The following is a 25,862-nucleotide window of genomic DNA, read 5'->3' on the forward strand; positions in this document are numbered from 1 at the left end:
TAATCATGTCATGATAATTTATGGTCCAAAAATTATGGCTGCAGAGTAGGAGCTGCTGCAGGAGCCAAGAAAGCACAGGATGCTCAGCCCAGGAAAGAAGTGGCAGTCAGAGGCCAGGGTGGCCCCACAGGAGGGCGAGAGTCACCCCAGAGACTGCAGGAGCTTCCCCTGGGTCTAACCAGAGTGGACACATCAAGTTGTAGCTTAGAAATGCACCCCCGTGGGCAGCGTGAGGATGGGACAAGAAGGCTACCACTTGCAGGTTGGTTTGTAGGAGCACCTAAGAGTGATGGGGGCAGAACTGGGACCCCCAAGAGAAGAGGAGGAATTAACATGGTTCATTAGACAGGGAGATTCAGTCTGAGATGCTGCAGGGGAAGATGTGTAGGCATTTTTGAAGAAGAAATCATTAAAAATCACAGTCTTTTATACTCATTCGACATATCTATGTGTGACTTGATGCAAGTTCTTGGTAGTAAGATAAGGGTCCTGCCCTTGGGCAGCCTTCTTCCCAGTGGATGTGTGAAGGGGACAGTGGCAGGTAGAAGGGACAGACAGCTGGGGGAGAGAGAGGCAGCGATGTGCTGGGGTGATGGGTGGTGACTCCATAGCACCTTTCCAAGGAAGAGCCATGAAACCAGTCAGAAGGGGTAGTGGTGCAAAGGCCCAGGAATGGATGTGACATGCTCAAGTCAGGGGAAATGACAGGGGTCAGAGATGATGTAAGAGCAGTAGCTAGAAACACATAAAGACTAAAGGGCCATCAAAGGACTCTGGCTTGTGTCCAAATGAGTTGGGAAGTTACTAGAGGGGTTTTGAGCAGGGGAAGAACCCCATGCCATACATTGAAGAGACCATTCAGCTGCTGTGTGGAGAAGGGACTGCAGGTAGGCTGAGGAGAGCACACAAAGACCAGCCCAGAGACCATTCAGTTAATCTGTGATTGTGCTTCGGTGCAGCTACTTGCAGTAAAGGTAATTCTAAGTCTTTCGCAGAGATAATTAGAGGTGGAACTAATAGAATTGTTGGTGCACTGGTGCATGGGGTGTGAGGAGACGCGAGCTCCGAACACCCAGGTGGTGAGCAACCATCCCTTGAGCTGAGCATGGGAGGCCCAGCCTGGCCCCAACACCATCAAGCCAGCGTCCTGTGATGACCCTTTAGTCTTTATCTGTTTCTAGCTGCTGCTCTCATATCATCTCTGACCCCTATCATTTCCCCTGACTTGAGCATGTCACATCCATTCCTGCCCCAGGGCCTTTGCACCACCACCCCTTCTGGCTGGTTTCATGGCTCCTCCTTAGAAAGGTGCTATGAAGTCAGAGGTGCTCTGAAGTGTACATTTCCACAGTTCTCACTGCACAAACTACCCCCAGGTTTGTGCTATAGGTACCACGCTGACACCAAGACCCAGAGCATCCTTATGGCCGCCTGATCACACCCAGGTCTCTTGGGCTCCACTTTCAGGGTTTGCCTATAGAAGTCATCTCTGTTACGCTTTACCTACCATAATGGATCACTTAGGGATGCTCATCACTGGGTGAATGAGCTCTCAGCAGAGAGAGGGATAATGAGACATTTGAGACATGGAAGCTGGAAATGGCTTAAAATGCAGTTTGGGGGATTTAGAGAGAGAACAGAGACCCCATGCTGATGGGGTGGGATATTCAGGGGGCTCTCCAGTTGTCTGCACTGGCAAGGCTGCATTATGACTCATGAGAGCCTCAGACACTTGGCTTTTGTGGGTCCCTTCTTCCATAAAGAATATTAAAAATTATACTTTATGACTGCATTGGTATCAAGACAAATATGCTAGTTGGATTCTATGCATTTTTTTCTGATTTTAAAAGAAATTAAAGCATGTTTATGGGCCCCTAAATTATCACAGGCAGCCCAGGGTACACAAGGGACAGGAGGGTTCGTTCCATCTTCAGGAGACTTGGGCCTCTGTGCTGACTTTCCAGCAACTGCTCTGAGCCGGTGAGCAGCTCCAGCAGCCAGGGCCTCTGCCTCCCAGCTCTCCCCGAGCCAGACACCTGACCAGCTGCGTACCCAGACTCCTCAAGATGCTAACGAGGGTGTGCATTTTTAACTCTCCTCCCCCACAGGAATGCTCTTCCTCCATCTCTACCATTAAACCTATTTTCCTTCTCTGGATCCCCGACTCTTATCAAATCATGACTGGAGTGTGCAGCCACCGATTCCCAAAAAGCAGCCATAAAACCATAATGAGTAGGGAGATACCAAAGTGAAAATGACAGAGAAAGCCATAAACATTTGAATAAATATATAAATATAAACAAGTCTATAAACCAAACCCTAGAGGTATTTTAAACACATAATGTAGCATTTATATCTCTTCCTTGGTGCAACAGAACTTTCCAAGGAAATTCATTTAATTCTATTGCTCACACTGTCACCCCCACCCAGGAGTAATTGCTAATAACCGCACCATTGCCACCTCCCCTAATCTAGGGTTCATTCCAGCTCATTCTTGAATTCATTATCAGCTGCAGTGAGTAGATGCGGCCGCAGGACAGTTGGGTTCAGCCAGATGCCAGACACAGGGCTGACCCCGACCTGCTCCATCACAAAGGTAGTTACCTCTCCACTTCCTGGCTGGGCAGAGAGAAACAAGGCAGGACTGAGGAAGCCAGGGTTCATTCTGTTTTGCTTTGGGCTTGATGGTGGGAGTGGTGCCCTTTCCCAGCTCAGGGCTGTGGCCTCCCCTCTGCCACTCTGCAAAGCGAGGGGGATGGGCTGCTGCAGGGCAGTTCTGCCATCTCACTGCCACCCAGGCACTGTACAGGACTGTTCAGGTGCTTGCTCACCTAATCCCCATGACAGTTCCTGAGGTAGATGCAGCCAGCTAGAGAATTATGGGATTCAGTGCAAATGTGCGTCTGTTGTTCAAGAAGCAGAGAAAATAACATGAAGTTAAAAATATAAAACTTCCGGGGGCCGGGGAGATGGCTCAGTGGAATAAGTGCTTCCCTGACAAGTGCAAGGGCATGAGTTCAATCCCCGGTTCCGAATATAAAACTTCCTTCTCTCTCTTCCTTGGAGTACAGGGTTACCTCCTCCTCACTGAGTGCACATGCTCCAAAGCCCCCAGGGCACTTCCAAAGCACCAGGTTTCCTCCCCTCCAGCTGTCACCATTAGACTGATGCATCATATTCAATCTGGAGAGAGGCAGTTGAACAGGACCAGCCAACGGTGCACAAACAGGCCCCAAGGATGGCACCGGGGCGCACTTGGTACCGACATTGGGCTGAAAGACTGCAGCACACCTGCAGCAAGTCTGACTGTCCCCACCCAGACATATCTAGAAGTAAAGTCCACCAATCCCCAATCTGGCAGAACCCAAAGCCAGGCAAACTGACACTGTACCATAATAGCACAATGCAAAGATGACAAAAAGCCAAAAATCCCCTTGACCTGTTCTGTGGCCTGTCTCTGGGGTGAATCTGATCTCACCCCAGCTATCAGGTGAGTTATAAAGTCCACAATGCATGTAAAAAACGCACTCACCCCACCTTATTTTCTGCCATTTCTGCCTTCCCCAGAGGCTGGAGGCTGGAGCTGCATAGCTGCAGAGAAGTTGGTCTTTCCTTCAGAAAGTCAGGTTCTTGGAAGAAATCAGAAGACGCAACAATTGCAGTCAGTTTCTTTCAAAGAACACTCCTCTTTCTAAGCAATCTTTTTTCTTTCTTTCTTTTTTTTAATCCCATGGCCAAAAAGGCCTGCACTTCCACATTGTGAAGCGCAGGCACTGGAGTACTTTCTCCAGAGCAAAACTGGTTGACACTCCCTGCTGGTAGACTCAAACATTTTGACTGAACACATTCAAATTCCTGTCATTTTAATCAACTGGTGTCATATCAAATATCTGTCAGCACTATCAGCCAAGTCGATTAGACACCTGGTCCTCTTAGTTAACGAACTTGGTATTTCTGAAAACAAAAATGAAAATTCAAGATTAAAATAACCCTTCAATTTGGTTAGCAACTGACTGATAAAATTGATCAAAAAAGTATTTTGCCAAATGACTGACTTCTTCCCCTGACTCCACTGAGATGAAGAGCTGTGAAAGGGGCCGGTGCTGAGTAGGGGGCCGCTTGCCAGCCAGGTGAGGAGGTAGACATCAGAACCGAAGCATCAGAAACGTTCATTAGATGGCCACAGTTCAATCAGCCACAATAACGGAGAAATGGGAGCCTGTGAAACGTGCCACAGGTAGTCCCTGAGCACAGCAATTTTGTGCCTGGAGGAGCATTTTTCTATTCTTTCTAGAAATTCATCCTATTCTGTCTCTTGTTTATCCATTATTGATAAGAAAATGGGTATGATTTCCCAGAGAATGATCCAGGCTATGCCCTGGATTGCCCCTCAACGATCAACAGCAGTGGCAGATTATCTGAAAATGGAAGATGTATTTATGGGGCTCCTTTGAGCATTATATTATCCTGAATTGATTCTGAAAGATATGCTTGTTACCCAATTCCAGAGCATTATGATATATTCAGTAGTTACCATAGTCTATTTTATACTGAAGCTAAAGTGTTAAAATTAAATTCATTGTCAAAACTTAAACCACCAAAGCTCGACTTCACCACTCCCTCCCCTCTGCCTTCACTCTTTTCCCAATCTTTAATACCTGTCACCTTCTCACGCACCCACTCCCGAGTTCCCCAGAGCACTACTAATGCCGTCCCAGAGCTCTTCCAACAATGTAATGATTGAATAGATAGTCACACTGAAAGATCCCTGATTTGATGTGCTAACTCTTTCCAGGGGTGCATGTTTTCCAAAAGAGGACTCCTGAAGTGGTAAATGTTTAGTCCAAATAAGTGAGTAATAATGGCATAGCTCCAAATGTCAGGCAACAGTCTGCAAAGTATCTAACAGGAGGCAGGCATGTTTTAACAAAACCATGCATTTGAAAAGCCTTCTTGCTTACAGAACCAGAACATACCCTTGAAGTTATTTATACTGAATTAAGTGGCCCACATTTTTCCAATTCAGATTTCTCACTGGTCAAATGTCCTTCTGGCTCCAGGTATTTCTGCAATGGCAATTGTTGGTCATTTATTACTAGCCACTCACCACCTACAGTTCACTTTTCCAGTTTTCCTCATTTGTCTATGCTGCAACACCTTGTCAATCGCTATGGTTTATTGACTGAGCTCTGATGGACAGAGTAAGCAGATTACTTCGAGAGTGACTATGGTGCAAAGGTTATTTCTTGCTGGGTTCTAAATGATAGAATTGGCCTACAATCCAATTGACCCTAATGTCAGGAGGCAATTCACCATCACAAGGAAGTGGGTTACCATAGCCCAGCCCATCAGCAACACCATTTTGTCAGGCACATGTTATTTATCACTGTTGTCATTCTGAGTAAATATCAAATCAATTTGTGGGTAAAACACTCTAAATCATAAATTCTATTCCTTTAAGACTCATTAAAAATGTACTTCGTAGAAACGTCCTGCTATGTAAATACATCAGATACAACAATGATGGAGTCCACATTGTTATGTTACACCAAAGGATAGATTGTGGGTCTAGGGAAAAATCCAAGACTCAAGTCCAAATGTATGCCTAGCTCAGTGGTCTCCAATTACTTTGCTATGTAATTCTAGCAGAAAAAAATAGTAAGGCAGCCACATCAATTATTATGCTTAATTGTAACTATATATGTATATATTCATATGTTTAACTCTAACTATAGATAGATATAGATATAGATATAGATATAGATATAGATATAGATATAGATATAGATATACAGATATAGATATATGTTTGCAAGTATATCAACTAATACATCAATGTGAAGTACGCACTTAGGTGAAGGTCATCTTTAATAACAGTAAATGTGAAGCCTTGTTTAAACTCAATGTAATAATTTTGACCACCTAATTCTCTTCATGACTGAATAGCCTGTCAATGACTACTTCATACTGTGGCTAGTGATGATCTCATCATCAGAGCTGAGGAAGCAACAGCCTCGCCACCTTTTTATTAACTATTTGGGCTTAACATTAGTCTTCACTGCAAGAATGTGCTTGAGTGTCATTTGGGGTAAATCCTTCTGCATCACGACACTACCCATATCCACAGGACAATCATCATAATACTAATGATAAACAATAAAAAGCATGAAGCTAGAGCCTGTATAATCAATCGCCATTCTCTAACTTTGCAATGTTGATCTTGACACTGGTAGAAAAGGTCTATATGTGAAAGGTGACAACCTGCAAGATGATTTGAGCCTGAAAAACATATTAAGTTGTGAAGTTTAATTTTCCTTTTAAATTTTTGATAAAAATGTACATAAACAATATAATAGTTTCTACCTACACCCCAGTGAACAGTCTAATGCACCTGTGAGGTGAACTCCCCACTTTGGGATGGTTGGTTTTTAGTTCACATTACTTTTTTTATTTTAAAGAGTAAAAACAACGTTACAAAATTTCAAAACACGATAGTAGGAGTATAATAATGGGTATTGTTATTTTCAAAGTAGGTACTCAGATTATAAGATATAGACATGAAAAATTAATCAAACAATATAAACACAAACCTTTCTTTTCAATGAGCTAATAGAAATTAGTAGTATACTACCTTAACTATCCCTTCTTTCTCCTTTCCCCTTCCTTATTTCTCTTTTCTTTTGAACAGTTTCCTCCCATTTTTCAATACCAATTGTACATTTTAAAGTTTATTTACTCTTTCAGTTTCCCATAGCAGGAAGACAATATGATGTTTACACATGTGAGCCTGATTTATTTCACTTATGAGTGTAGTCTCAAGTTGAATCCATTTACCCATAAGTGTCTCAAGTTTATCATTTTCTTATTGAGTAGCACTCTGTCATATAAAAATACCACATCTTTTTATCTGTCCCTCAGCCAGTGGGCATTTGAGTTGTTTCCAAGAGTCCTCTCCAACAAATTGTGCTGCTACAAACATTAGTGCACATATATCTCTGTGGTATGATGTTTATAGTCCTTCTGGGAAGATACTTAGAAGGAGAACAGCTGTGTTGAATGAGACCTCCAATCCTCATTTTTTGAGGCATCTCCACTGACTTCCACAGTAGTTTCACCAGTCTACACTCCCATTAACAGTAGATAAGGGCTCCTTTCTCCCCACAGCCCTTCCAGCATTTGTTGTTGGTTAATTTCTTGATGATAGTTATTCTTTCTAGGATGAGATGGAACCTCAGTGTTATTTTAATTTGCATGTATTGAATGATCAGTGATGTTGCACATTGTTTCATATATATTGGCCACTTATATATGTTCCTCTGAGAAGCATGTATTCATCTCAGATGCTCAGTTTTGGACTGGGTCTTTGAATTTAAAGGGCCTGATTTTTTCAATTCTTTATATGTTAAAATAAAAGTTGTTTGTCTGAAGAATGATTAACTAAATTTTTTTCCTACTCTGTGCATTCCTTTTTCACTCTGTTGGCGATTTCTTTTGCTATACAAAAACTTTTTAGTAAGATGAGATCCCAGTAGTTGATTCTAAGTTAGCATTGGTGGTTCAGTGGTAGAATTGTCACCTGCCAGTAGTTGATTCTTTAAAATATTTCTCATACAGATTGAGTTTTATTCACACACTCTCTGCCTACCCCTATATCTTCAAGATTTCTACCTACTTTCTCTTCCAGTAAATTGAGTATTTCTGTTTTAATATTTAGCTCTTTGATTTATTTTTACTTCAGTTTAGTGGATGATGATAGACATGGGCCTAGTTTTAGTCTTCAGCATGTAGAAAGCCAGTGTCTCCAGCACGATTTGTTAGAGAGTCTATCTTTCTTCTAGCAAACATGTTTGGCTCCTTTGCAAAGCAAAAGGTAGCTAGTGCATTTGTAATTGTATCTGCATTTTTCAATCTGTTCCACAGGTAGATAGATGGGTTTTTTTCCCAGTGCTATGCTGATTTTATCATAGTAGCTTTGTAGTACAATTTCAAGTCAGAACTTGTGATGCCTGCCGCCTTGCCCTTATTGCCTAGGATTGCCTCTGCTATTCTAGGTCTCTTCTGCTTCTAAATGCCAAAGGCAAAACTTACATGATCATCTATCTCAATAGATGAAGAAAAAGCATTTGGCAAATTTCAACATGCTTTCATAATAAAAAAAAAAAAACCTACAAGTTCAACTCTGCAGAAAATTGGAATACATGGTCATTACCTCAATCTGATAAAAGCCATCTGTGAGAAACCAACAGCCAACATCACACAAAATGGACAAAAACTGAAAACTTTCACTCTAAAATCATGAACAAGACAAGGACTATCACCACTATCCACTCCTATTTGATACAGTTCTGGAAACACTAGCCAGAGCAATTAGACAGGAAAGAGAAATGAAAGAAATAGGGATAAGAAAATAAGTTAAATTATCATTATTCACAGATGACATGATACTCTACATAGAAGACCCCAAAAACTCCACCAAAAGACTTCTACACTTAATAAGCAAATTCAGTAGCATAGCTGGAATCAAAGTCATTGCTCAAAATCAGTAGCATTCCCATACACAAACAGCAAACTCACTGAGAGAGAAATTAGGGCAACCACATCCTTTACAATAGCATCTACAAAAATTAAATACTTAGGAATCAATCTAACAAAGGAAATAAAAGACCTATACATTGAAAATTATAGTACTCTGAAAAATGAGATCATAGAACATATCTAAAAATGGAAAGATATCCCTTTCTCATGGGTAGAAAGAGCCAACATACTGAAAATGACCATAGTCCTAAAATTGTTATATAGGCTTAATGCAAGCCTGATCAAAACTTAGCAGTTTAAAACAATATTTGTCATCTTCTCTCCGAGCTTGGCTAGGAATGCAGGAGCCACATAACTGGGTCACTGTGACTTAGCATCTTCAGTGAAAGTATAGTAAAGACTTCAGCTGGGGGTGCTGTCATCTGTCATTGACTAGGAGTGGGGCTCTGAGAATGTGAAGGGATCAGTTGCACAACCAGCAAGCTGATATGGCTGTTAGCAAGAAGCCTCCACTCCTCTCCATGAGGAACTCCATAGGCTGCTTGAGTGTTATTGGTCATGACCACAGCCAGTGACCCAGGAATACAAAGCTCAAGTGACGATGTCTTTCATAACTTAGCTTTAAAATCACAGACCATCATTTTATAATATCCAATTGGTTGCACAGCTCAACTCTGAATAACAGTGGCAAAGATCCCTGAAGGTCACTTTGTCAGCTGGCTGCTGTACCTAATCATGTCCCTGGGAGATAGCCTTAGAGATATTTTTATCTTTGTGGATACTTTAGCTCTGAAGTGCATGCATGACACACTCGGAAGACAAGTGAATGATCAGATCTGTCCTTTAAGTCGCATATAGGCATATGCAAACACAGACATTGCAAAGGATACAGCAAACATGAACCTTTCTTTCAAACACAAATATATGTGGATGATATATTATGTGTAGGTAGGTATGTGATAAAATGTTGTCATCTGCAAAATGAAATGGAATGATTAGCTTAGAAATAGCTCAGCAAGCAAGAGGCCCTGGCTTCAATCTCCAGCAGTGCAAAAAGAAAAAGAAAAGAACTAATGAGTATGTAAGCTATGATAAAAGAACTAAGGAGTAATCACTGAAATTCTTTATGTATGAAATATATATACATATATAAACATACACGTTCACCTACCACCTTCTATATTGCAGATGTAAATTGTAACTGCTGAATAAGATCATATAAACCTAGGTGAAGATAAAACAACAACAGTATATATGTATCATTAATAAATAATCAATTATAATCTTTAATAAATAATTTAATCATCAATCATTTATCATTAAGTTTTTTAGTGGGTAGTTATTATTTTAATTTAGAAATTTTAAATTTTATTTTTAAGTGTTCACTCAGCAGCACATACACTGTTTTATTTTTTTAATTATTAATTTAATGGATTATTGGATAAATAATAAAATTATTTGTCAATAAGTAAGAATATTAATAAATAATAAAATTAATAGAAAATTTAGGGCTGGTGAGATGGCTCAGTGGTCTAAAGCACCTACCTAGAACAAACTAAGCCAATCAAAGTACAGGGACCTTGGTTCAATCCCCCAGCACCACATGCCAGCCAGCCCCACCCCCTGGTGGGCTGAGCAGGCCACACACTAAATTAATTAATTAATTAATTAAAATAAAATTAATAGAAAATTTAAAAAGAGAACAATAGTTTTCTCATTTTGCTTGGTAAGGAGGTCACCAATACTGTCTAAATATGAAATCTGAAAAATGTTTAAAGATACCAAATTCTTAATATTTTGTAAAATAATGTTTTTTGTTTCCTTATCCTTATGAGACTATAAAAACAAAAAACACTTCTGTAATGAATAAACATTTCTCGGAAGGTTAGTTGTTTCTTTGGTTTCACTTTAATTCATTTTACTTTTGATAAATTCATGTAAAAAAAATACAATGCAATCACATTTTAAAAATAATTCAGCTGGCCTGATCTTCTTTCTAGAAAATTATTTTTGTCTGCCATCTCTCATGCTGCTTGTGAACAGAGAGAGCTTCTGGAAACTCACTTCCCAGCATGTAGTAAGGCCATTTCTACACTTCAGAAGTGACAATGCATGTTCCGTCTTTTGTACTTTCAGGTAGTTGATATCTCACAGTAAATACATAGCATTCTATGAAGAGCTTAAAATTGAAGGTCATGACTATCTGGTGTGCTGCATTGTCATGTCATTCTTATGCGCATCCCCCAACCCTGCAAAATGTCTACATCTTAGAGACTCCAACGCCTAAGTAGGTGACTGGGAAAGCCCACGAGTGTCCCAAGTGCTTAGCCTGCCCATTAGAGTGGGCCCTTGCTGAAGCCACCACAAGCTTACGTCCAACTGGGCTACTCACCCCATATTTGTGATCCCCATCTACACCCCTGCCCAGAGCTAAACCACACGCGAGGCTGATCACGGCTCAGTGAGGTTTGCAGGCCTGGAATCCTGATCGAATGTGCCTTAGTTCACAGCCAGCGTATCAGTCAGGAGTGTAACAAAAAGGCAACCAAGTCATAGTGTGGAAGGAGCAGTCCTAGGGAAAGAGGGATGGGACTGTAACATTTGAAAAACAGGACACAGGCCCATTTCATATCCAGTTCAAAGCTCTCGTAAAAATAGATCTCCAGAAATTGATAGTATCAACTATTCTACCAACAGCGAAGCTTTGGATTTTCAGGACTGTTTCTGTCTTGTGTCTACTAGCATTCCCCACTGAGCAATCTGAGCAGGACAATCTCCTCTTGCATAGACTTGTTCAGCGTATTGCGTGCTGTTTAGCCAGGAAACACTCACAGCACCTCTTGGCCCCTGCTACCGCTGAAAGACGCTCATCCACCTGTCTATGCCCACCCTCCAGCCAGAACCCCTGCAGCCCCATGTCTGGGCATTCCATTACTTTCCAGTTCCCTCTAGAGCAGGAAGAGATTTCTCTTGCTGTTACACCCTTTGTGACTGGTCCATAATCGGTACTCAACAAACGCTTTGAAACACTTGAACAATGTCCAACACAGGATCTACTGTGGAGAAATTGACCTTCCGAAATACTTAATAGCTTCCACAAAGCTGCTAGTAAATCCCTGGAGAAAGGACACCAGAAAAGATGGGAGAGGCAAGGCTGCCATCCCCCTGTGAAGCAGGGATGGTGAAAGCTACCTCAGAAGGCAGCAGGCAGAGGGCCTGGCATACCTCCTGGCTGACACCCCCACATGCCAGGAGGTGCACCAGGCCCTCTGCCTGCTGCCTTCTGAGGTAGCTCTCACCATCCCTGCTTCACAGAGTCTGTGCCTGACATGGCGCCACAGTAAGCAGCAGAGAGGGAGTTTGGCTGTGCTTCTGAGTTTGTGGTCTTTTTTTTTCACCCACTCTGACTGTCCCAGTGGGTTTTGTTCACCAACACTTACCCTCTTTTAAGGAAACATATCTTTAGATATTTCACAACATGCGGAATTTACTTTCCAGCAATGGTCAGACAAATTCCATCTTTTCAGAGTCTTGACTATTTAAATAAAGCTAACTTATCTGTCCTTTCACCTCAGTCAAGCTTCTGAAGAGTCAGACAACAAGCATCTTGACAGATGCCTCCAGCCACCTGCATACGTCCCTTACTACTTGACTACTGCAGCCCTGGGCAGCTCCTTTCAGAATCTGAAGAAAGATTATTTTGTAAGTCTAGTAAGGCATGAGGTAGGAGAAAGGATGGAATAGAGCTGAAGTTGTTCAATTCCCACCTCTGTGCCAGGTTTTCCTTTTGGGTAGCTGGGTCCAGGCACTATTTTGAAGCCCAGTTGGTTTGCCAGGAACCACAGGGCAATGGAAAAAAACAGCCTTTGTGCCTCTTCCCAAGGGGGATGGCTGCTCTCTCCTTCGCAGAGAGAAGAGAAAAGCAAGGAGAGAGGGAAACAGCCTCACCAAGAAATCTTTGCAGCTGGAAGTTTGTTGCCCCAAGACTGCCTCTGTACTGTCTTTCTTGGTGTTACAAGAACTCATCATTTGACTACATACAGTCTTCACTAGGCGTGCCAGTCCAGCATGCTGACTCTATCTCCCGCAAAACCCACTGAAGTTTGTAGCGAAGCTTCGTAAGGAGCCATAAGCACAGCCTCTTAACTCAGATTCATCCCAACAAAGATCCAGAAGCCTCAAGCTTCTGTCTTCTCCACCACGCTCCTGCCTGGTCTCTCTGTGCTCGTGTCTGGGCTTGCAGAGAAGTAGTGGCATGTCGTGGCTAGACACGGCAATAACTAAGAGGGCACCTGTGTCCACAGGCTACATGCTTTTACTTCAAACATTTGACACCAGCTGCGCTTGGCTTCCTCAGGAGCACCTGTTGCTATGACCCCAAGAGGGTTGTGTGGGAAGCAAAGATTTAGCCCAAACAGGCCAAGAAACACACTGAATTAGACGGACGTTTGCCACCTTCTTCCATCTGGAGATAGAGGATGTAAATGCTGTTTAATTAAAGTCATAAATCTAGCTTTTGTCATATTTTAACTTTGCTATTGCGAAATCCAATCTGGTTTTGCCTGTTTATCAAATGCTTTGACCACTGAGCAAAATTTCTGAAATCAGCAGAGATAAGTTTCCCAACTCCTGTGCTCCATCCCACTCCTCGGTATGCATGAGGCATGAGCCCACTTCTCAGCAGCCATGCTGCCCATTGTCACCCTGTGTTTGTTCTCCTCCGACCTAAATGAGCATCCAAATCCCTTGGGCTCCTGCAAATGCAGAGTCTGTGTCTGGGAGTAGGGTCAAGAGTCCAGATGTCTAACCTTCAGGTGGAGCCCACCTTCAGGGATGAGCTCCCAAAGTTCTAGGTCAGAATTTGGCACACTTGACTACACATTAGCCTCACTTTGGGAATTTTGAAAATGCCAACACCCCATTCAGATATACTCCAGAAATTAAGGTAGAATCTGAAGGTAGGGTCCTGGACACCAGCATTGTTTAAACGTCCCTAGAAGAAATAACCATATAGGTCAAGGATAAGGTCTCTGCTCTCTGGTAGTGAAGGAAGGAGGGTCACATCCAAGTAAGGGAGAAGGGGCTCTAAAAACAAGGCTGTAGCTTCTCAGACAGGAGCACACCCCTCACTTCATGGTGAGTCTCAGCCCGCTCTCAGTAAGGGGCAGCATGTAACATAAGAATGGTGGACTTTGCAAGGCTCTGTAAATCCTGCATCACTCGCTGGAATTCCAGGCTGGCCCAGTGTGGTCATACCCAGGCCACTATAGGCTTCCTTGCCCTGCAGCTCTCTGTTGCTCTACCCTGTCCTCCCCCAGAATCCACAACTGTCAGCAAAGCAGCTGCTTTGCCCCCTACGCAGCCAGAGCATTTTCTACCAGCTCAGGCTAAAAGGGTGGTCAGGGTTCATCATGAGCAGAAACCGCACTACGCAAGGCAGGCCTGAAAGACTGTAGATCTACTGGAGGAAAGCCGTCACCCAGAAGGTCACATGAGCATGTTATGTCACATGGAAGCACACCAGGCAAAAGCACAGAGAAGGGGCACCCCTTCCCACAACATGCTGTGGTAGGAGGACCCAGACTGAGGCTTCCTTCACCTGCTGCTTAAAAGATACCCTGTTACCTGCCAGGCCTGCCCCGCCTGGAACCACCTTAATCCAGTCCTGAGAATCTTTGCCCTGCCTGACAGCTGCCCTTTCCCCACGGAGAGGACCTTTGCCAGTCACTGACCCCAGGTTTACTTGAATGAGAGGCCCCAGGGACAGCAGCACCTTGTGAGATCTACCCCACTGCCCAGTCCCTCCCAGGGACAGTTCTTTCCACCCTCCCCACACTGGTGCTGCTCTTAGAAAACAAACAACTGTTCAGGGGAAGGGATCAAAGTTTTCCTGAAAAAGAAGGCCTGCAGGACTCGTTCAGCCAAGACTTTAAGGAGGCCAAGTGCAGAAGGAAAAGGGTCCCATGCTGTCCCACCTTGCACACAGAAGGACCTAGCTCATACCACGCTCCAGTGCCTAACGGACCACAAGAAGTATGCTCATATGTGTAAAGCCCAAGACTATAAACCTCAACGACAAAAAGCTGGGATCCAGAGAGCATCAAGGACACACCAGTGCAGCCACTGAAGCAGAGATGGATATCTGCAAGGATGGCCCAAGGCCCTGAGCAAGAGGCTGGTTGTGGCTTTGGGAAAGAGCCCAGGTCAGAGCTTGAGATGGTGGGGTCAACCGCAGGTCCTGGGGCAGCTCACCACGTGACTTTTTGTCTCTGCGTCCATCAAATGAAAAATAAAAACAGCCACATCTGACTCTTTTCCACCCCATCATGGGATCATCTGAAGAAACCTATAAAGTTGGAGGGAAAAAAGGTTTTGGTAGGACAAGAAATAGTATGTGCGTGATGGTTCTAAACTGCAGAATTTGTGACCATAGTCTCCAGTCCTCAGTGAACACTTAATGCATTCGTTGGGTATTTCTTAAGCACATACTCAGTGCAAAATATTGTACTACAAGGAAAACAAAGAAACTTCCCTTTGGGGACTCCCACCTGTCCAGTAGAAGTGGAATATCTACATACACAGGAATGGTAGAGAGACAACCCAAAGAAGTAGACACCATTTTTGTCATCTCATAGATGAGATGAACAAACAAAGGCATAGTTTGCAGAACATCCCTAAGCATGGACAGCTGGTGAGCAGGGAAGCTAGAATGTGCATACAGGAAGCCTAGCTCCATTATACCACCTTAATTAACTACCCAGAGTCACCCATGGGCAGCCTGCAGGATATGTGCGAGTCAAGGAGGTGGCAAGTGCACAGTCAAAATATGTCCTGGCCACTGCACAGGCTAGAGCAGAGGCAAGGGCAAGGTGAGGAAGACACCAAGGGCATGATAGGCTGGGGCCCTGGACAGGACTGAGGAAGACAATACAGAGCCACATGCAAGAAAGCAAAGTCAAGCAAGAGGCAGCCATAAGCCAAGACCAAATAAACACACACTGTAGAAACTGGAAATTGGCTTAAGTACGTAGAGAAACCAGCCAAGCAGAACTAAAGGAGGAGAGAGGTTGCTATCTTCAGACTATCTCACCTTCTCCCCCTTAAGGAGTCCCAGCTGAGGAAGAGAATTTACAAATTACATACAACAGTCTAGGGCCACAGCCCCGAACAGCCACCTACACATGCAAAATTTTCTACCCCCATATTTTACTTTTAAAATAAAAAGATTTGTATTCAATAATTTCATGAGCTGTATTTGTTCAGCTGTGCAACTGCATTACTCTACATTGTTTTCCCCCAAGTCTACCTAGCATTGCAGAAAACTGTTTTTCCATGCCCTGGGCCGGGACCACCCCCAGGTTATAATCTTATGCCCATCAGTGAATGTCCCCAGTCCAAATAGCAAAGAGACTAAGATCTGGAGCATCTTGGAAGATTCTCCAGCCTTGGCATGACCAACAATGTTTCAATTTACCCATCACTGGTGGTGGGGTGGAGAGAAACAGCAGGGCCTGAGGTCAGGGAAGCCAGCTAGATACTAACCCAGGCAAGGGAGGGCCTGGTCCAAGTGCTGACCCAGGAAGAGGCACTCAAAGGGAAACTGATGGTGTCATGGTAGAGTGCATAAGGCAGGGGGACCATGTGTGCACCATTGAAGCATCACCCGCTCTGCAAGTGCCAGTTGAGAAGGGTGTGCCCACCATGCGCTAGAACTTGCAAGCGAGGTTCTAAGGCAGAGCATAACAGGGACCTGGTCTCTCACTCCCACGACCACAGCAAGTTCAGTGTACTCTCAGCTGAAGGCCAGAGTCCTCCGCCGGACTCTGGATGGATCCTCAGCTCCAGTGCCTCAGCCCTGGCCCTGCTGGAGAACCCAAAAAGATACAGCTCTAGGCCCACTGCCCAGATCGTGTGCAGATGGCCCAGGGGAAGCTGCACTGCCTCTGACCCCTGCCTCACCCAGCCTGCTCCTCTGCCCCAGTGAGTCAGCTCCTTCAGCTCAGATAGATCTGCTGGGCTGGAACTGCCAAGAAAAGCTGAGTGCTCTCCCTAATAAAAGGCAGCACTGAATCAGCCTCTTACACAACCCACCCTGAGAAAGGCACCTCTTACCTAGCCCAGCTCCTGGCCCATTCACCTTCTCTGTCTAGCAAAGAAGCCTCTCCTAACTTCATAACCTCCCTGGGTGTGATCCCCCAGCCTGGTCTGCACCCACTGTGCCTGCCCAAGCATCCTCCAAGCTCTGCACACTTGATCTCTCTCTTCCAGCACTGTCCCCTGGTCTGGAGACCAGTGTAGACCCTGCTCCAGGAGCCCAGCCTGACTCACCAAGTTCCCCTCAGAGCAATGCTGTGATCCTCATGAACCTGGCCAAAGGAAAAGCAAGAGAGTTCTTCCCATAAAAAACAAGCCCTAGGATCAACCACTGATGTGCTTTTAGGTGGGAAAGTGGGTCTAGATGTCCCATGCAGATAGGATGAACAGAACTGGAAGCAGCAAGAGGTAAATCCTGTGGGGAGTTGAAGTTGGCTTTGTAATACAGTCAGGCGCTTATGCCACTGAGCTATCTCCCGGGCCCTTGGCTCCGTAATACAAGGGTTTCCAGTAATCAGGGCCATTCCCAGGAAGAACCGCCAGCCTCCTGGGGCTGTGGGACTCCAGCCAACAGGAGAAAACATCCATCTGTCAGAGGGGCTAGAAAAGGACAGAGAGCAGAGAACAACCCCTTGGTTCCTGAACTTGTAAAATATTTATGAAAACTCTCCACACATCAATTACAAGGTCTTGGGCAAAATTAATCAGTTAATATTTTAGGGAATCTGCTAATCACTCTTCCTCTCCAGAACTGCTGCGACTTCCACAATAACTCAGTTAGTTAGAAGATGGCCTAAATGATGAGAATGACATAGACTCAGTCCCAGATGCCCTGCTCACAAGTGCGGGTCACCCAAGAGTATATAGGAGAGAGAAAGCTTCGACTCCACGCAGATTCTCACAAACAATCCATGAAACCCCTCCGGCACAGTCCCTTTCCAACCATGGCAGCAGGAACACACTGACAGGGCACGGACTCCCCCTTTTGCTCATAAACATGAGTTTGCATTTCCTCTAGGAATAGGTGGACTTTCAGAAAAAAACAGCCAAAAGAAAAATTGACAAGTTCCTGCAATAGAGTAGACACCACATTTTCTAAACATTGGAAGAAGAATGAGCGACCCTGGCTTTATCTTGAATTGCCACCAGCCCTACCCCCTCGTGTGCCACGAGGCCCACACTGGGATTGCCTGGCCCAAAGCAGCCATTTTCCCAGGCATTGCTTTGGCTAAGAGTGAGCTTCTCTTATCTGTCTGCCCAGCCAAGTTCTGGCGTGATTTCTGGGCCCTGGTGTCCCCAGCGCTGGGATTGCTGGTTGCCGGGCTCACCCTGTGTCACCGCACCGGCCCACGGGGGCTGAGGCTCTCCTCATTGCTCCCTCCCTGGCATTAAGAGACCTTTCAGTTCTGCTCCTTCAGGAGACCTCATGAGTGCACAGTAAGTACCCAGCACCAAAAGCTCCTAACTAGACAACGGAGGAGCCAGTCTAACTTTCTGCAGACACGTGGGACTTAGCCAGATAGCCTCTCTGTCCATCTTTCTGAGGGAGAGGAGAAGGTGTGGCCGGCCAAGGGGAGGGCAGGAGTGCGCCAAGAGGATCATTATGTGTTCTTGGAAGCAGGTTTAATGGACTGGCTCAGAGCAGAGCTGGGAGCAGACTCTGAGGCCCTCAGACAGGACGTGGCCGGGGCGGGGATTCCAAATTCAATTCGAACAAGTGGTGATGCTTTATGGAAACTTTTGAAAGCCGTCCTGCTTCAGACCGGCCAGCTTGTACTTCATCTGGTAGCTCCAGCCATCTTTCCCTCCAGCTGGGGAGCCGAAGGAGGGAAATGAAAATCACCGACTAGCTCCTGTGTGCCAGGAACTAAGTCAGCGATTTGACTGTCCTGAGAATCCGAGGTTGCCCTTTGGGGAGGACAACCTGGGCCCAGACAGCACAAGCACGCAGAGCTCTTTCCCAACTAGCGATCTTCTCTTTACAAGACCATTTTTGCTGTGTCTCACCCTTGCCCTCAAGCCAAACTTCCCTCTCGTCAGCAGGATAAGCATTCCCATGGCAAAGGAACACTGTGTTCCCTAGAGGAGACGCAAGCACTGCCGAGGTCACGTGGCTTGTGAAACAGGGCTGGCTGAGGCCTGGGCCCAGGTTCTGCACTCCCAGGGCCCCAGGGAGAGTCCAGGGTGGGGCGGGGCCCAATCTTGGCTCTGCAGCAAGCCGCCAGCTCCTGGGGTCTCTCCTAACACAGTGAAGAAAGCCACCGTGAGCAGTCCAGGGAGCCACTCCCAAAGGAGGAACAGTACCTATTTGGCTCTTCTAGGCCTTGATTCCACTGTAAATGGGAATATTGTCTGCACACAGGGAGGACGCAAAGGTGGTGAGCAGAGTGCAAGTAGCCCAGAGAGCACTTTCCTCATGCAACCACTCATTCTTCTCTAACATTTATCCAGGAGTTGTCACCCGTCAGGCTTTCTGCCAGGTGGTACAAATACAGAAACTAAAGAAACAGTCCTTATTCTTAAAGGGCTTGTTGTATGCACACATTCTCATCAAAAGAAATTTAAAAATATTTGAAGTCTTGCAGTTAGAGAGTAATTCCCAAATGTATGCTCACTCTCAACTCCTACCGGTATACTCTCTGTTCTTGAGTACACGACAGATATCATTTTCAAAAATTAACATTTCTGAAATTAGCATGCATCTTAAAGTTGTGATTGGCAGCAATTTCTTTTCTCTTAGTAATGCCTAAAATAGTGATATATCTTACAGTTGGTAATATTGTGGAGTCAGTGAAATACATTTTTAAATGTTATTATCCTTTCTCAAATAGACTTTGGATGCATTTTAATGCCACTTAATTTAACACAAGTTCTTCCCAGAACTTTTACAGTTCATCCAGATGCCTGGTGTCACATGGATCAAGTGTCATAGATAGTTGGCTGCCTCTCTTTGTGAAATTTTTTTGCCAAGGGGCCAGGGGGGTGCTGTGTCACCTTTTGGCCACCAGAGGGAGCGAGCACACAGAAGAGGGAGCACACTCTTGGCATCGTGCTCCATCCTAAACTTTTCCAGTGTGCCCCTCCCCCCAGGGCAGAGAAACCCCCCATCCCCTCGCTGAACGCCCATCTGCAGGGTCAGAACGGAGAGAAGGGAGAGATGCCCGTCCCAGAGCAATGGCAGTAGAAGCTTGGGTGGTATTTCCATGGTGCTTATAGAACCACACCAGAACGAGCTATGGCTTCATGCACTGCCTGCACCTGGGAGTGAGAACAAGCACTAGTCATGGTCCTGCCTCCTGAAAATGCAGAGCCTGTCTGCAAACACTGTACACTCCTGAGGCCCACAGGGATTTGTAAAGTTCTCCAAGGAAGTGTTCCCACTCTAGTAGTCACCTATAGCCTCAGTTACAACCCCTTTCTTCCTTCTTTCCTTCCTCCATTTTTTGCCCTTCCTTCCTGCTATCTTTCCTTTTCATATTTCTTTATTGAACACCCACGATATGCTGGACACTGTGCTAGGAGCAATGGACACAACAGTAGGCAGAACAGAAGACTCTACTGTACTTATGAATATTGATTCTGGGTGAAAGGTGTACACATAGATACACAAATATACTTTAAGGAGGAATACTGGCTCCTCTGAGAGTGTATAACTGAAGAGTGCTAGGAAAAGGGTGGATTTGATGAGACTTCCATAAGGAGTAGCAATCAAGACAAAGTTTCCAGGTAAAGAGTGAGGGAGAAGCCTTCGAACCCACAGGACCTGTCTCCATCAAGATCCTGAGCTACAAAGTGCTCGGTGCCTTCCAGGTACTCGCAGGGAGCCACCATGTTGCCCAGAGCCCAGGTACAAGAGAAGCTCAGGATGCGCTAAGCCTTGGGAGCACGTCGGTGCAGAGCCTTGTGCACCATATGAAAGGTGTGTTTTTTCATCTTAAAGCCATTGGTTTAATTTTTTTTTTTTTTGTACCAGGGATCAAACTCAGGACCTTGTGCATGCCAGGCAGGTGCTTATGCCACTGAGCTATCTCCCCAGCCCCTAAGCCATTCAACCTTCTTGAGTAGATTTGGGTATTCATACACTAACCACACTGTGGAGTATGGCTTGGAGAATAAATCTGAGGGAGAGTGAAGGTGTACAGGTGGGAATTGTTGGGGGAAAGTATGAGGTGAAGGTAGCTGCCTGCTGACGGTGAGCATGAGGGTGTATTTTGGAGACAGAATTACTAGCTTTGGAGAGTGGAAGGAGAGGAAGTACTACATCTGACTTTCACGTTTTCTGAAGGAACAGCTTGGAGGAGGGGTTCCTGGGTGGGCTTCTCTGGGGGAGGCAAGATAGGGAAAACACTCTGAGTTTTCAGCATCTTAACCTCAAGTTCTTCTGGAAGGGCAAGGCAGGCAAAAGACTCTATTAACCCAGTGCCAGAAACGGGGCTGGAACTGTTGGATTGGAGTCATAGGCGTGCAGGTGGCACATAAAACCACAGAGGTGGCTAGCACCACCTGGCTAGGAGGCTGGGTGAAGAAGAAGATGGTCCAGAGCAGAGCTCTCCAGGAGGCCTGTGAGGGCAGGGGGCAGAGTCCGCCAAGGGGGAGTAAGAAGCAGCCACATAAAGGATCGGCTGTAAAGAAAACCTGCCTGAAGAAAGGACGACCAACTCTTAGAACGCCACTTAGCAGTCTCCCGAGATGAGGACAGGGCCATGTCTGGATTTGCCAACATTCAGGCCTCAGAGATTTCAGCTAAGGCTGTGGTAACGGAAACCAGAATGGGGTGAGCTAATCAGAGAAAAAAAGTGCCAAGTTCTGGCTTGCGGGGACGATTATGCAGCGAAAGCAGCCGCCCTTCTTATGAAACTCTAGCTGTGCTTGGCCGCTTGAGGAAGCATGGGGAAGTTGGGCGCTGGGTCTGTCCTGGCTGCGATTTTACCACACAAGCACAAGAAAGGGGGACAGGAGCAAGCAAGGTGAAAGAAGTGAAGTTAAATCTCACCTGGCCAAAGGGGGAGGACGACAAGCAGCAGGAGAGCTAATGGGTCAGGGGTCTCCAAAGAGTGAAAGGGCTGGATCAGAGAGGGCGCTTGAGCAGAGGAAGCGAAATTACAGGAGAGAGCAGCCAGGGCAGAGATTTAACTTTTGAGAATTTATTACTGAGTGTGACATTAAATCTAAGCTGTGACTTTGGAAATTGGGGGGTGGAAAGAAGAGGTAGAAAGAGTCAGTGGAGATGAGAGGATGAGGTTCTGAGAAGGCAAAGCAGGTGACGGGTCATCTGCCGAAGCTGCTCCAAATTATCCGAGTCGGGGTCAGGAGGATGGGCAGAATGCCGAAGCTGCTCCAAATTATCCAAGTTGGGGTCAGGAGGATGGGCAGAGCACCTAAAGCCATATCTGGGGGGATGGGGACCTAATAGCAGTAACAGCAGTGAGCAGTTAGAGAGCAGGGAATGTCCAGTGTAGGTCTCAGAGAACGGGGCTTCTGCACAAGTGAGGTGAGTGGGTGGTCTAGAAGTGAAAGTGGAGAGCAGCAGGCTCCTTTACTAGGTGGAGGGAAAATAGCCCAAGGAACTGGGCCAGTGCAGGAATGGAAGGGGTCTCCAACCCTTCTGGAAGAGACCTCTACCATCTCCAACAGAGTCTATGATGGTTAAGTGTAAGGAATTTGCACACCAAATTAGGAATCAATCCCTGTCCTAAGAAAAACTTTGTATAACTCAAGGCAGGCAGTGTAGAGCAGTGGGGAAAACATTGTCTCATAATAAAAAACACCCAGTTTTTTATACCACCTCTGAGAAGCACAATCAAGTAAGTAAAGACATAGCTGAGCTGGAGGGGACCAAAGACACATGGCTGACGTAACTAAATGGAAGGGAGGAAAGCACAGCACTACAAGAGGAGTAACAGAGCAAAAGGAGAAAAAGTGGAGACCTTGAACAAAGACAGGAAAGAGTAAACTGCATCCTAAATCCTGGCCCTAGTGTAAAGGACTAAGACCCCTTTTGAAGGGGAAAACACCTCCAGTCTGGCTACACACAGCTTCTGGTGGAACATACCAGAGCCTTGTAGTGTCCCTGAAATAGTATAGGAAGGAAGGGACTAGAAAGGGCACAGAAGAGGGAGGAGAGCTAAGGGACATTGGTGGTCAGCTGCAAACAAAATCGTCTTCATGGCAACTTGGAAGCGGAGCTTCTTTTAGCCTCTCAATCGTGCTGGAACAATGTGTTATGTATCAAGGGGGAAATATACCCACAATAAGATGGCACAGTGGGTGAGGTAGACACAGTCTTTCTTCAGTGGTCAGGAAAAAATGATATTTCTAAGTAGTCAGGAAGCTCTTTTTTTTCCATAATTTTATTGAGAAACAAATAGCAATGAGACAGTTTCAAATCAAATTGGTAGGACAGTTTCAATAATTAACACATTGCATACTCTCTTCCTAGTGGTTATTTGCTGTACAAGATGCAGACATGTTATCCTATTTACAAACACTATTAGAACAAATCCCTCTATTCATTAAGAGAATGTAATTATATATCTATCCTAACCATTTTGAGTACACAGATACAAAATGGACATTCATCTGTATCCTCTTTTTTGTTTAGTTCCATCATTTGAATATTATAGGTTGGCCCTAGCCTTGCAAGGTCAATTAAGACTCAGGACATATGAGAACTTGTACTGTAATGTCATGTAACTCAGTAGTGTCCCAAATTTTCTGAGGAGATTAAGGAGCCAAAGAGGAAAGTGATCGATGATGTAGAGTGTGCCTAAGGAGAGTCACATGGAGAGAAAACATTCTCTCAGGCTTTCCCAGAGAGCACACTGGCCAAGCAATGGCTGTGACTCATCCTCAGGAAGCTCTTTACAGCAAGAAGGACCTCCTTCTGGGCCTGGACATATGAGGGTATTTGGAAAAGTCAAGCTCAGACAGGAGAGGAATAGCTCCAGGCCCCTCTGGCAGCACAACGACAACAACAGGAAATCCCACAAGGGTCACTGCTGGCCTCTCAGCCCAGAGGCCTCCTGAGGTGTCTCTCCAGCCTGTGCCAAGTCCCACTGGTCCTGCTCTCATTCACCTGTGCTTTCTCTCTCCCTCCACCAGTTGCATGACAGATGAGCACTTGCTCCCTGAAAGAGATGTCTGACAGCCACAGCAGTCCTCTCCTGCCACAGACCCTTCCAAGCAGATACGCCCTCTACGAGGCAGAGCCCAGCAGCCCTACCTGGCCCTCAGGCTCCCAGGATACACACCCAGCCCTGCCCTTGCTGGAAATGCCTGAAGAAAAGGTGAGCAGTCTGCTCTGGGATGTTGTCCAGGTGGGAAGACGGGGTGGGGGAGCGAGGAGGATGCTTCTCCAACTCGCCAATGGACTCCATGTAGGCAGGAAAGCACCACTTTCCTTGGAGGTTCTGCCCTAATCAATACATGGTCACAGCTGTGATTTGCCCTACCCAGCCTTAAATAAAAAAATCTGGTTCTGAATGAGTTATGATTTTTAGGACAACCAGAGAATACACACACTGTCATATCAGTCTTCCAATTTCCAATCTCTCTGCCCTTGAACTTGCTCTTGTGAGTTACTCCATGGTGTCAGGAAGGAAAGCCTCTGCTGGAATGCAAGCCACTGGACGGCCTCACCTAGGAGAACAGAGGTGGGCTGACGGCTACTGATTATGCAAAGAGGGACAAATGACTGTTAAGGATGCTTCAAAATGAAATGTTATTCACATAGCCTAAAATTGCTCATTTTAAGGTATATATTCAATGGTTTAACATATATGTATGAAGTTGCTTAACATCACCACAATCTACTTCCAGGATGTGCACATCACCCCAGAAGAAACCTCACATCCCTCAGTGGTCACTCCCCATCCCCCACTCTCACCTCAGCCCCTGACAACCACCACACCACACTGTTTCCTGTTTATGCACACTTCCTTGTTCTAGATGTATCCTATAAATGGAGTCAGATGATAATCCATGACCATTTGTGCCTGGCTCCTTTCATTCAGCATGGCGTCTTCAGGTTCATCTGTGTTAGGATGTGAATCAGTATTTTATTCTTTTTTCAAACAAATAACATTTCACTGTGTGGACATACCATGGTTTCTTTATCCATTCATCAGTTGGTGGAGATTTAGATGGATTCCACTTTTTGGCTTGTATAAGTAACAGTACTATGAACATTCATGTACAGGTCCAATATGGGCATGTGTTCTTATTACCTTGGGTATAAACTTAAGAATGGAATGTGTGGATCCTTTGAAAACTCCATGCTTAGCATTTTAAGGACCTATTAAATGTTTCCCCAAATCAGCTATGGCAGTTTGTCTTCTCACCAATAATACATAAGGTTCTAGTTCCCCACATCTTTAGCAAAATTTAGTGTCGTTATTTTTATTATAGTCTAAAAAGACATGAACATGTAATTTTGACTAACATTTCCCTAATGATAAATGAGGCTGAACAACTTTTCAAGTGTTTAATGACCACTTATACCTTTTCTTTGAGGAAATGTCCTTTCGATTCCTTTGCCCATTTTTAAAGTTGAGGTATTCGTCATTTTGCTATTTAGTTGTGATAGTACTGTATATATTCTGTATACTAGACCCTTACCAAATATATCATCAGCAAATATTTCTTCTAAAAAAACAAATAATTTCTTCTGCTACATAAGTTGCATTGTCACATCCTTGGCAGTATTCTTTGAAAGTGAAATTTTAAAAACTCATTAAATCTGGTTCATCTACTCTTTCTTTGATTGTTTATCTTATGATGCTATATCTTTCACCATCTTCTTAAACAAGGTCATAAAGTTCATGCCCATAGTTTAATAGTTTTAGCACTTACAGTTAGAACTTTATTTGTTTCAAGTTAATGTTTGTATATGATATAAGGCATAGGTGCACCTTCATCTCTGCATGTAGAAATCCAGTTGTCCCAAGCCCATTTGTTGAAAAGACTATTCTTTCTCCATTACATTGTCTTCACACCTTTATCAAAAATTAACTGACTATAGATGTCTGGGGTTATTTCTTGACTATCTATTTAGTGTCCTGATTTATATCTTTATTTTTATAATAGTACCACACCAGCATGATTACTCTTACTAGCTATCTAAGTATTAAAATCAAGAAGCATGAATCTTCCCATTTTATTTTTTCAAAAAATATTTTATTTTTGGACTTACATTTTCATATGAATTTTAGGACCATACTTTCTATTTCTGAGGG

General features: G+C 44.6%; 1 protein-coding gene across 2 annotated transcripts in view; it reads left to right on the plus strand.

Moving 5' to 3' along the window:
* Slc14a2 (solute carrier family 14 member 2) overlaps nucleotides 1-25,862 on the plus strand; it is a 450,415-nt gene that overhangs the window by 373,556 nt on the left and 50,997 nt on the right. The window contains exons 1-2 of one of the 2 annotated variants that reach the window (XM_004623616.2): nucleotides 17,942-18,066; nucleotides 23,731-23,915. In XM_004623616.2, coding sequence (XP_004623673.1) covers nucleotides 23,742-23,915 — 174 coding nt within the window. In that variant the 5' untranslated portion in view covers nucleotides 17,942-18,066; nucleotides 23,731-23,741. Of the gene's footprint in view, nucleotides 1-17,941; nucleotides 18,067-23,730; nucleotides 23,916-25,862 lie in introns of those variants that run through there. The other variant, XM_023714538.1, reaches the window with a different exon arrangement.

The sequence above is a fragment of the Octodon degus genome, unplaced genomic scaffold (genome assembly GCF_000260255.1).
Source record: "Octodon degus isolate 3935 unplaced genomic scaffold, OctDeg1.0 scaffold00003, whole genome shotgun sequence".
In the NCBI taxonomy this organism is placed as follows: domain Eukaryota; kingdom Metazoa; phylum Chordata; class Mammalia; order Rodentia; family Octodontidae; genus Octodon; species Octodon degus.